This window comes from Myiozetetes cayanensis, unplaced genomic scaffold, assembly GCF_022539395.1.
Source record: "Myiozetetes cayanensis isolate MyiCay16 unplaced genomic scaffold, myiCay2020 scf7, whole genome shotgun sequence".
Lineage (NCBI taxonomy): Eukaryota > Metazoa > Chordata > Aves > Passeriformes > Tyrannidae > Myiozetetes > Myiozetetes cayanensis.
Window position 1 is genome coordinate 683,676 of NW_026087964.1, and position 12,653 is coordinate 696,328.

Genomic DNA, 12,653 nt, shown 5'->3' on the forward strand with positions numbered 1-12,653 from the left:
AAGAAGTCATCCTAGGAAGTCTTCTGGTCTATTAACAGACCTTCTGGTCTGCTACAAACCAGACAGTTGTTATGGCATGTTTAGAAGGCCCTGCCAAGAGTAGAAGTCTTTAAGTCAAGGAACTTCAATATTTCTCTTCATACCTTTGTGTCTGAACAAAAGGGAGACTCTATTCTATGTGGGCTGCATCTCCAAGGGATCAGCTAAAACAAAGCGATGGTGCAGGGGTGAAGAGCATGAAGATGTTTGAAATGGCATCAGACAGTCAGAAGTTAACTCCAGTTCTTCCCCTTAATGAAAAATGTAGCTATTTGGGGAAGAAAATGAGGATGTTAAATTCATCACGCTTGAAAACCTGGAGGGAAGAGAATCTGAAAGATCATTTTGAATTAGATCTCACATGTCCAGAGGGGAAATATGGAGATGTCTTGTGCTTGGAGTGTATTAGTAACAGTTGCATTACTGGTCCTTTTGGTTTGCACTTTATTTTCTCCAAGTTCAACATCTATACCCATTAAATTTCAGTCTTTGAAAGACCACAAATGTTAATATTAGGAGTGTTGAAAAATAACAGCAGTACATTTCTTTCTGAATCTTTCTTTAAGAGTAAATCCTTGAATAGAATTTTCAGAATATTTTTGCTTTTTAAGGGTCATCCTCATGGGTGTCCTTACTGGTTACAGTGTTGAGATGTGTATTTTGAATGTTACACCCTTACTTTACTGCAAGTCTGGCTATGAAAGCCTGGGAAAGGACTGCACTTTATCTTTTATAGTCTTATTTATAAAAGTGGAGACAGAAGACACTAAGAGGAAGATATTTGGGGGTGAAAGAATGCTGGTTTTACAATGACCAGTGAAACTGGGTAGTTGAATGGAGTTGGAGGATGGGTCAGAGCTGGCTGGTTTGTGAAGAAGGGGTTGAAGTTCTCCACCCTATTCTTTTTCTTCACAGGAAAGTGTAGGCAGAGCCCTATCATAGAAAGTACTCTCTTTGCTCAGGGAGTTCTATGATTCTCTTTGTAGCTTGTTTCTTTGTGACAGATTTTAAGGTCACATCCTGCCCTCAGGCAGCTGAGCAGAGAAAATAAAGTGATTAAGGTGACTGGAAAACAAGACCACTGGTCAGTTTAATGATGGGTACCAATCTTTCTATTTTCCCTGTGACAGTAGAGAAAAAGGTAAATTCATTTCTCATCTAAACCTCTCGAGCTGTCTATCCTGTTACACACGCTGTTTGTACACGTCTCTCTTCAGAGATGCAGCCTGGGTTCCATTACCACACTGTCATACTTGGTTATTTCTTCCTCCAGCACTCAGCATCAAAACACATATTTAATTGATACTCTTCAAGCCAAATGAAGATGGCTGTGTTTTCCTCTCCCCATCGTGTGCACTGCACCATGCAGCTCCAAACACTGATGTGCACTTCACGTTGGAAACCAGGCTGGAAGACGAACAGCGCCAAAAGACTTCCCCACATTATGTTAGAGGGGTTGGACCGGTTCCTACTGACTGAGCATCTTCAAGGCAGAGCTGTAATGACAACTGGCAATGATTAGCACCTCTGCTAGGGAACTTGACGTTGCCTCCAAGTGTGGAATGCCAGCATGGATGATTTCTTCTGTAATGGCCTTCGAGATTGACACTGGGGGCACCTGGGGGTATCCAGTCAGGTGATACAGTTGGTCTCCTTTCCCTATTACCATTATCCTGTGTTGTACCTACAGAAGTTGCTCATGGCCAGACTGTTGTAGTAGAGGCTGTTCAGTCATAAAATGGAATATAATTTTCTTTCTAAAGATTTCTTTTTTTTGCACCATCCATAATAAATATGGTACTAAATAGTGATTTTAATTATACTGGCTCTCTGTATATACATAAGGAAATTTTTTTTCTCCTAATTTTTTGCTAGAAGGTGAAAAAAAACAAATAAAAGGATCCCTCGGTTATCTTTTTTCCTCCCTTTCTCTGAAATTTTAAACAAGCTGAAGCCTGCATATATATATATAACAAGATTTAACCAATTTGCTTAGAGACCCTCACACCATTTGTAGCACCAGCAATGGAGATAACGTGGTTTCAGTCAGGGGATGGGTCAAATTCCAAAGCTCTGTGTCTGAGAAGAACCATGTGAGCTAACAAGATAACACAGTTTATAAACTTTGCATTTGTTTCAAAACCAGTTGACATCATTTATGATTTCTTTTAATGGGAAATCTCTTATTTGTTTTGATAAGTTCTTCTTCCAGGATGTCAGATGCTTTTTCCCAGCTTTTTACTTTCTCTTTTGAAGATTACATGTAGCTTCCAGTACTATAATAGTATTAGTGTCCATTTATATAAGAAATAACATTATTTTGAAATACAGCATTCTGGTTGTTAGTGTTTCCAAAGGATGTTTGTTCCTGGAACTGCATTCATCACGTTAACAGAGTTAAGAGAAATTGCAGTGCGAAAAGTTGTGGCAAGGTAATGACAAATGTTATTTGTAAAGAAAACTAGAGTTGAAACAACTTAATTTTGAAGACAATTCAATTCCAGTTCCTGACTGCTCAGGCAGACAAGTTCATTTAAAAGAGAAACGAAACAGCATTTCTTGGGCAAGGGATCAATGAAATAAGAGCTTACTGTGCATAGGACTTTGTCTGTATTCTTCCTAAGCTTGTCATCTCCTCTCTTTGGCTCTCTCTCTCTCTCTAGACCCCTGAAGAGCTGGAGGATGATTCAGACTTTGAGCAGGAAGATTACGACGTTCGCAGCCGAACAAGTGTCCAGACTGAGGATGACCAGCTCATTGCTGGCCAGAGTGCCAGGGTGAGTATAAACCCCCCATAAAACATGAGTGTCTGCACAGGCACCAGTAAAAAGCTGCGCCTCACAAAGCAAAGGCAGGGATTTCCAATCTTCAGGGTCATTTAAGAAAGGACAGAACCAAGCTGACCCAAGAGCTGAAAGTTCACTTTGCACCTATCTGAGAAGCATTGACTTCACTGAATGATCTTCCTGAGGCTTTGCTGATGCCTTCTATCAGCTGTTTGCTCCAGCTACTGCTGTAAGAGGAGGCTTTGCAGGCTTGGAATGTGCTGAAGCCGTGGGAGTAGTCAGCAAATTAAAAAAAAAAATTAAAAAAAAATGCCATCAGGGCGCCATGTGCCGTATCCAGAGAAATCTTACATTAGTCATGTTTCCCAGTGTGCAAACCTGTCAAGAAGATCTGTTTAAGCTACCGAGTAGTCCCTGTAATTTAATTGTAATTGAAGACATTTGCTACTGAGTCAATGTAATTTTGCCAGGGTAATTACATCATGATAAACTCCAGTCATTGTGATTTGCGACCTCAGCTTGTGCATGGGGATTGCAAATGAAGCTGATGAGTGCTTGGGGGGTCACAGGTGCTGGGGAAGTGAAGTTTGTTAACACTCAGGAATATTCCTGTTAACACTCAGGATTATGCCACCCTCTGATGAATGTTTACTTCACCCTGAATAGGCTGCTCAGATCAGATTATTAAAAAACCCATCAGAATATAATTTGAGGGGAAAATGACATCGTGAAATTATGTTTGACTGGAGAGAGAGTTTAAAAAAATAAGCCTTAAACATTTTCCAGCCGGGAACCAGTGGGGAACTGGGAATTTCATGAATGATTTTCATGCCTGTTTCACACAAGTCTGTGGGTTCTTCTGATGTGTCCTCACACACTTAAACAAACACTAGCAAAAGCTGGTAGCTGGAATGGGGATTTCTTACCTTGGATTCTGGAAGAAGATTTGTAGGGCTGAGAACCTGAAGATCAAAAGGCAACGACGCTTTGGAAAATCAATTCAGAGCACCAGGACAGAGGAGATTTTAGCTGCTGTAGGACTCACAGTATGCTGGGACTTAACACAAAGATTTTACACCCTGAAAAGAAACAGAAGCATTACACAAATCTAAAAGAAGCTTACTTAAAAGGATGGGAGAAATGTGAGACATGGAACCAGTGTAATGGGCAGAGATTTCTTTTTGTCTTAAATTCAGTTCCATGAATATTGAATACGGATGGTAAATAAATCATACCATATCTCAGAAAAGCTGGGTTTCTATCACTGAATCCCAAGGACATAATATATACATTCATTTTGATCCACATGAAGAGAGATGGATTGTAGATCCCATCCCAGAGAGCTGGGTGACCAGGACCTGACAGTGAAAACCAGGCAGTCCCAGGAAGTGCAGAATGACACCTGCATACCTCACTCTGAGAAGGATGGCAGAACTGTGTTCTGGAGGGAGAGGACTACCTTCTGTGATTTTTATATTTTAAAGAGCATAAAGTGCTGTTTGTTATATTCAAAGAATTGACTACTGAAGCAAGTCTCAGGTACAGCAGAATTGAGGTACAGTACAGAGTATTCTATCAAAGTTCATAGCCTTTTTCCTTTTTTTTTGGTTACCTTTAGGACTGGTAGCGTGTCACCCTTTCTTGATCTGAAAGCCAAGTAAAGACTGCAGTAATTTTTTTACCAAGAATTGAGTTCACCTAGGGACTTAGGAGTCTTAAATTCTATTACGTTTATTGCAGTTATTATTATTGCTGCACTTAAAACCTTCTGCTTTGATCAGCTGCAAACACTGTATAAACACAATACATTATAAGGACAGTTCCTGAATAACATAATAACATTAAAATATGTCACAGGGAGCAACAAATGACAAAAGCCTAAAAGGAAAACATCTGGGCAGAAGCTGCCCAGTCCACACCCTGCAGTGACTCATTGAAATGATTCTGCTAAGTAGAATAGTATCTTATTTGAACCTTTTCTGTGGAAAATATTCAAAAAACATTTTTATCTGTGGAATGTAATGGATCTGTTTAATATGCTTACTCCATAAAGCTGTTAGTATTTCAGTAGAAAAGCTTGTGTTGTTTTTCAGTAGAAATCAAACTGCAATGACTGAGCTGCATTTGCTGTGGGATGTGGCTGCTCTGGAAGCACCTCAGCAGCTGGAACAGAAATATTAAAACACTCTATACCAGTTTAAAGCGTGTGCAGGTGAAGCTGCCACCCAAAGAAACTGCAGGCAAGACATTCAGATCCAATTCCCAAATTTTACTCCTCCTACCGTGTTCTCTTCAGTTAACTCATCAGTTCTAGGGGTTTATTTGTATTTCATATATTTATTTATTAGCTTGACTTACACAGCATTTTTCATATAATTTCTGTGGAAGGACTATTATTCTAATATTTGAAACTTCTGAGTTACATTGATAAGGCCTAATTAAAACTCGTGTTGAGTTTTAATTTGATTAACTTGCAGATTTCTCATTTTCTGATCTACTGTTTATAGCCCTTTTTCATTTCAGTTTTGGAAAAGGTCAATTATGAACTTTAAAAAGCTAAGAGCATTTTAAGAACATGTAGAAAAAGACTTCAGCTGATTGAAAGTGACATAAACAGGAAAAAAAACGTAATGACACTTAAATATGTGTCACACCCCATTAAATGCATAATGTGGTCTTCAGAACCCCTCAAGCCAAATAGTGACTCAACTTGGAAATCATTATTGGAAGTGTCCATTTGATCTTCAAAAGTAGTTATTATAATTTTATAAGGAGGGTTTTTGTTGGTTTGTGGTTTTTTTTGAGAGGGAAGGGAACTTTCTGCTTTCTTGATGTGCAGTGCCTTTTTGCATATCGTCTGAGAGACAGAACACTAAATATCATTAAAAGACACGCTTGTTACAATTCACTTTAAATGCATTATCTCGCACGTCACAGCTTATTTTAGTGTTGCCTTAATCAGAAACTTCTATTTCTGACAGAGAAAGAGACTAAGGGAGATACTGGCAATTCAGTCTGCCTCTTCCCATAAATATCCTTCATTTTATTCTTTCTGGAAGTTTAGATTTAATAGGAATTTAATCCTCCTGTATCAACTGGTGAATAATCTGTACGTCATATAATTTTTATCATCTTGAAGGTGCAAGAAGAGCTACAAACATGCTGTGGATTTGGCTTTGCCTGTCCTAACAGAAATCAAATACCTGCTGGATTTTGCTTGGCATCTTCAGCTCCCATGAAAAGCAACTCAAGCTGTGCTTGCCATTTGGACCACTGGAAATGTCAAGTTTCTGGCTTCCTTTTTTTTCATGCCCAGCTTCTGTTTTTTTCCTCCAGGCTATCATGGCTCAGCTTCCCCAGGAGGAGAAGGCTAAGATTGCCGAGCAGGTGGAGATATTCCACCAAGAAAAGAGCAAACTGGATGCGGAGGTGGCAAAGTGGGATGACAGTGGCAATGACATCATCGTGCTGGCAAAGCAGATGTGCATGATCATGATGGAAATGACAGACTTCACTAGGTGAGGGCAAAGTAACCTGCACTGAGGGGTTCAGATATGCCACATCTTTCCTTTTCTGTTCAATCTGTAGCCTGTTGAGATGATTTGCCGGTGGTTTTGGAGATGCAAAGCCAACTAACACACATCATAAACAGTGGGATGTGTTGTTTAGTTCTCTACACAAGACAGCTCTGGATATTTCTCCAAATAGGATTAATCACATGAAGTTTTTGTCCTGTTTCTGAATCTCTTTTACTTGCAGATCATCTTGAATTTCAGCAGCAAAGTTAGTCTGTGACCTTACAGACACAGCACTGACATTTTGTTTAGTACCCATCTGAATGCATGTGCCTCTCTGAACTTTCAGCATTTCACTGCAATTTGTGTCAATCAAAAATAATGGTAAAACTATTTATATAATTTTGAACACTGAACTTCTTTCAAAAAAAAAAATCCCAAATGAAATGAAACAGTTTTGATCTAATATTTTATGGGAGTCTGTCAGTAATGATTTTTTTTTTTGCTTTCATTTCTTTTCTCTATTGATATCTTGTTCTTCTCTAATTGCAAAGCATCAAAAGGCCATTCATTAATGATATGATATAAACAGAATTATTTTGTTAAACTGTAGTCAAAGTGTTAAATGCACCAGGGACAACATTTTACAAGATTCTTTGAATTACAAATCACCATAATAAATTAAATTTGGTTCAGTGTTTGTTTTTAATGGGAGTTCACAAGTTTAAATGGTATCTGTCAAAATGTGATTACACAAAACTGGACAAAAATCTTCATGTCTTCCTTTGGAATTAAAATAAAACATCCATTTATTCATCTCACTGTGTTCCCCAGAGAAGCTGTGGCTACCCCATCCCTAAAAGTGCTCCAGACCAGGTTGGATGGGTCTTGGAGCAACCTGGGATAGTTGAAAGTGTCCCTGCCCGTGGCAGGGGGTTGGAACAGGATGACCTTTAAGGTCCCTTCCAACCCAAATCTTTCAGTGATTCTGTGATTTCTTAATCTCCAGCTGATCACCTGCCTTGTGTCTGAAACCCTCAAACCCTGTCAGAGGAGCCAATCTCTGCATTTACAACCTGGAGTCCACACATACCTGATAGATAGATAGATAGATAGATAGATAGATAGATAGATAGATAGATAGATAGATAGATAGATAGATAGATAAGGAGTGTGTATAAATAACAATTTTCAAATAACTTGACTATTTGCATAGATAGTTAGTTGATAGTAAGCAACAGTAAACATTTTTATCCATTTTAAATTTAATTATGCCAATAGAAAGTTTGCTTACTTTAATAGATTACTACTAGACTTTTTCCAAGCTGTTATTCTCTCCACTTACTTGTTTTCCTCTCAGTTTGTGCTTTCATGACTGTTGTTTTTGCAGCAGATTCACCACCCCTGGATACTAAATGTCAGGGTGGAACCTCCTGTGAAGGGTGATATTTTACAGGATTCTGAACTATTTATGTATTTGTATTGTCTTGGGACGCTGATCCTTCTGCTCAAAAAACAGAATGAAAAACTGCCCCAACAGTGTCACTGTTTCATGGAAGGAGGAAATGATCTAAAGACACAGCCCAAAATATGAACATTTTACCCAACCTCCTGGACAACCCTCGATACACTGAACATGAAATTGAAGGGTTTGTAATTACATTTCCAAGCATCAAAAGGACAGAACTAATATGAGAATGAGAGAAAACTACTGTCACATTTGAAGTAAATGAAAAAAAAAAAAAATCAAAGTGCACATCTGTCAGCATCAGATTGAATAACAACTTGTTTAATATATTCCATTAAAACAGAACAAAGCCTATCACACCTTTCTGGTTGACTGTAACCTGAGCAGTGTTAAAATAGAATAATTTTTCAAATGCATGGAGTTTGTGACAGCAAGATCTGCTCATCTAATTAATGTAGAAACATAAGAGGTCACCAAGAAGGACTTTTGCTGCAGTTTAAGTTCACCAGAAGCGAGATACTTTTGTTTCCTTATCTGTTTAAGGTGGAAATAGAAGTACAGAAAGAAGATTAAAGTGGAAATATGTTTCAGCATGTTATTCTTGGCATCATAGATTATGGAAAAAAAAGGAAAAATAATTCAACGTTGTGCTGTAAAAAAAAAATCCTTCTGGTTCAATTAAAAAAAAATAAATTTGATCATATTACGATTTTTCAAATTAAAAAAAAAACGAAAATAAGCTCACTTCCAACTGAGCCATTCTCAGGAGCAGCAGCAATTTGATTAGTACAAATAGGATTAAAGTTTTGAGTGTGAAACAAACCCAGAAAAATCTGTGGTGACTGTTGACAGAGAGGCTCTGAGACATACATACACGACCTGTAAGATCTAAATTATGTCCGATTTATTGGGATAGCTCAGAGTTTTTATAGTATCTGAAAACAAGGTCTCGTGACAAGAAGCACATAATTGGTTACAGGTCACTGTCCAGATGTAAACATGCATTACAAATGCATTTATAATTGGTTATTAACAGGTAACAAGGCAATTATTTACTTTATCAAACTCCACCTTCTTCTTGGCACTGATTTCCTTTTGTTCTAGCAAAGAGACTCACAGCCATCTTGGCATTTATAGTACTCATAAAACTATATAAAAGCTTATAAAAGTTTACAAAAGTACAACACACAACATAAATTGCTCACACATTCAACATGTTCCTCCCACAGGTGACTTTTTAATTTTTGTCTTAATGCACTTTGGTTACAGTATAGACTAAAATGAGAGTTTTGTACATCATCCTAAAATACCGTGAAAGATCAGTCTTAAAGCTAATTATACATGTTTGAAGTGTAATATTTAAATGTAATATAAGGATTATGCTTCACATATCTTCATTTTCCAATGAAAAAAACCTACTAAAAAAGGGTTTCTAAAATGTGACATCCTTGCCCTAGACATGATGGGCTTAACATTTAGCACTGGCTGGGAATCACACAATTTTTAAATAGTTGTGTATTCTACAAAGAGCATTGGCTTAATGAGCACTTAAAAATGCATATACTTTTAAGTACAGCTCATGTGCTTGAAGGCACCATCACACTGAATTGCTAGTGAGGCATTTTGTAAGGGAGGGGAAATGCAGCAGACCGATTTCTTAATCAAGCTGTACTGTAAAGCAGTTAAAAGCTGAGATTCTAATAAATTAAGAAGTCATTTGTGTTGCTATTTTAAAGTCAAGCACCAAACAGGGTCACTAAAACTGTTGCCTCTCGTGATTTATTTGGGTTGTGCGTAATTGTCTTGTGTTTCACAGAGGCAAAGGCCCCCTGAAGAACACATCAGATGTCATCAATGCAGCCAAGAAGATTGCAGAGGCAGGATCGAGGATGGACAAATTGGCACGGGCAGTAGCTGATCAGGTAACCACAGGAATGAGCAGCAATGCAGATGAGTTGCCTTTTGCAGGAAAAGGTTATTTTTACTTGGCAGAGAGTCACCTGCTGGAAGTCACCAGCTGGATGCTGATCTACCCCATTGAATAGAAGTTTTTCTGTACCTATCACTTGGGGTTTGCTGTACAGGAAAGTCATCAACAAGTCTCTCTAAAGCTCAGAAATGCCTGACTTTGTTCCACATCCTCATTCCTGGGCCCAGGTGTTGTGTTAGAATTAGACTGATAGAGACTCATTTAGGTTGGGAAAGACCTCTAAGATCATTGAGTCCAAAATTTATTTGCTGTTTTGGAAACAGTAGAGACTCAGATGCTCCGTTACCTTTGCCATATGCCTTGGAATCCTTACCATCTTTTCAGCTCATTCTTTCAGCAATTTCCCTTGATATGGCACATTTCTTCTTCAATGGTCCTTGACTCCCTGTTTTCTGGTTTGCTTCAGGCCCCTGTGGGTATCTCACCTTAAGAGGCCCCCAGTCCCTGCTCTGTGTCCTCACTCCCAGTGCCAAATTCATCTCACAACTGGAAAGATGAACTAACTAGATATATATTTTTTCAGATTGGATTCCATCTGGATCCATCTGGAGAGCGAGAGGAAGCAGCAGACTAAAAGTCAAGAGCCAAATTTCGAATCCAGGTCCTAGGCAGTTAATTTTAGATTCAGGCAAATTAAATTTGACTTTTTTTTTTCACTTGTAAACTTCCTCTAGTTCCTTTCCTCTCTTTGTCATCAGGAGAAAATTCACTGGAAATGGGAACTGATAACTTCCTTGCTTCTAGTCTTTCTCTTCACAATAACTATGTCTTTTTCTTCTCCAAAAAAGAATGTAATAGCGTGTAACATATCCTACCATGGAATAGGAGCGAAAATGGCAAGAAACCTGAAGCTGCCCATTTCTCTATAACTTTGGAAATTTTGGGTTTAAAGTTTCATTTCCAGCAAGACTTTTTTCCTGTAGTTAACCCATTCCAATCCTTCGAAAGTAGCATCTGTTCGTTTTAGCTCAAGAAAGAAGAAATCCATCTGTCAGCTGATGAAATTCCTGGACTGCAGTATTTGCAGAGGTGGAATATTTTAAAGGCAGAAACACAAACAGACTTGTTATGCTTAGAGTGCATTGGCTTGAGTCACATTTTAAATTTCAGAGGACTGTAACACTTCTATAATAAACAGTGAAAGCACTTTGAGAATGAATTATTTGTTTTAATGCTTGCACTTCAATGATATTTCACAGAACTTTGGAGACCCTCGTGCAGTATAAACTTTTTATGGACAGTTGCATTTTTAATTATTGTTCCAGTGAGAGAGCTCTTACATTTTTTTCACTCCAAGGTGCTTATATTTAAAACCTTGACAGCTCTCTAGAATTATTGCTTTAAAGTTCATTTCTTTCAGTTCATAGACTTCAAGAATAGGGTAAATATTTTTGTATCTAATTGTCACTGGTAGGGAGGAAAGGTTTCTTAGGGATTCATGCCTGAAAGATGTGGCATCTGTCTGAGGAAAAGAGGCTTTGTAGCATTGCCATAAGTGTAGGGCAGGTTTAACCTGACAGCCACAGTGAACCTCCAGCTTTGTTTATGCTTAGTTTTAAAAGGAGAGAAAAAGGCAAAGTGACTGCTTTCAGGGTTATAGAAAATAATATACAACTGGTTCATCCTGAACTCATTCCTGGCCAGCAATATCTGTTGGGTTAGAGCAGCAGTCTCAGGTCAGAGGCTGTGATACTGCTGGTTTATGTGTGTTTAATTCTATCAGTTTTTCTTGAAATGCTCTGATAATATTTTTTTAAAAATTGATCATAAACTTCATAAGATGCTAAAAAGGCATATTTGGAATCTTTGCTCCCCAAGCTATGCAGTCAAAGGATATTCAAAGGGTGTTTATTGGAGACATGCTGTTAGCAATGGACCCTTTTAGCCCTGTTTCATCAGAGTGAATTACTGAGGTCTGTTCTCTTGAGGCAAGACTTCGAATATTAACTACAAGACTGTTGTTTATTATGCTCTTGATATTGTGGGAGAAGATGCAGTTTCTATTAAGAGTCCCAGAGACTATGAATAAATTGTACTTGGGCCTTTTCTAGTTATATTGATTATAAAACCTCACAGTGTCTAGCACATTTGACCTAATCTAATCTGCATCAACACACATTTGGGATTGATTCACAGTATCTGAAATGGTACAGGACTGTAGACAACCTTCCCTCTAGGATGGAGAATTATCCCTTAGACATGCAGAGGGACCAGCTTAACTCACTGTGTTCTTGAGCAGGGCTGCAATACTGATGTCATCTGCTGAGATACTCTGCAATATGTCACTCACACTTGTGTAAATAATTTCTCTCTGGCACAGATTAAGGTATTTGAGCGAGCATCAAAAATGAGCTTGCCAGATCTGTCATTACCAAACCCAAGCAGCCTCACCTCTGCCTCTCAAGTCCTTCAGGTGTCAGTGAGAGACCTGGCTTCTGCCAAGCCTGAGGCAGAGCTGTGTCCTCTGAAGGTCTGCACAAATGCCTGGGAAGATGGCAACACGGACAAGAGTTGGCATTAGAGTGGGTGTAATCAGTCAGAACTGGGGTCCTCTGGACTTTAACTGGTCCATGTTGTGGAACTTCAAGTCAAACCTGGTCTTTTGGCTGCTCAATAGACTCTTCTGTTCAGTACAATTTGATATCCTAAGTAAACACTCACAGGGATCATATTAATGTCACTGCCTTTCATTAGTGACTGACAGAGAGGTTTCATCTCTCTCCAGAAAGGAATAGTGCATCTCCAGGCTACAATTCATAAACATCGAGTTAAGTGAAAGGCAGAGTCTGAGTTTTCATCAAGTCCCTCATGTAAAGACAAAGTGGAATAGACCCACCTAATGCACACACATTGCC

General features: G+C 38.5%; 1 protein-coding gene across 5 annotated transcripts in view; it reads left to right on the forward strand.

Moving 5' to 3' along the window:
* CTNNA2 (catenin alpha 2) overlaps positions 1-12,653 on the forward strand; it is a 485,320-nt gene that overhangs the window by 444,259 nt on the left and 28,408 nt on the right. For all 5 annotated transcript variants that reach the window (XM_050338724.1, XM_050338725.1, XM_050338727.1 and 2 more), the window contains 3 exons: positions 2,703-2,816; positions 6,162-6,343; positions 9,625-9,730. In XM_050338724.1, coding sequence (XP_050194681.1) covers positions 2,703-2,816; positions 6,162-6,343; positions 9,625-9,730 — 402 coding nt within the window. The remainder of the gene's footprint in view (positions 1-2,702; positions 2,817-6,161; positions 6,344-9,624; positions 9,731-12,653) is intronic.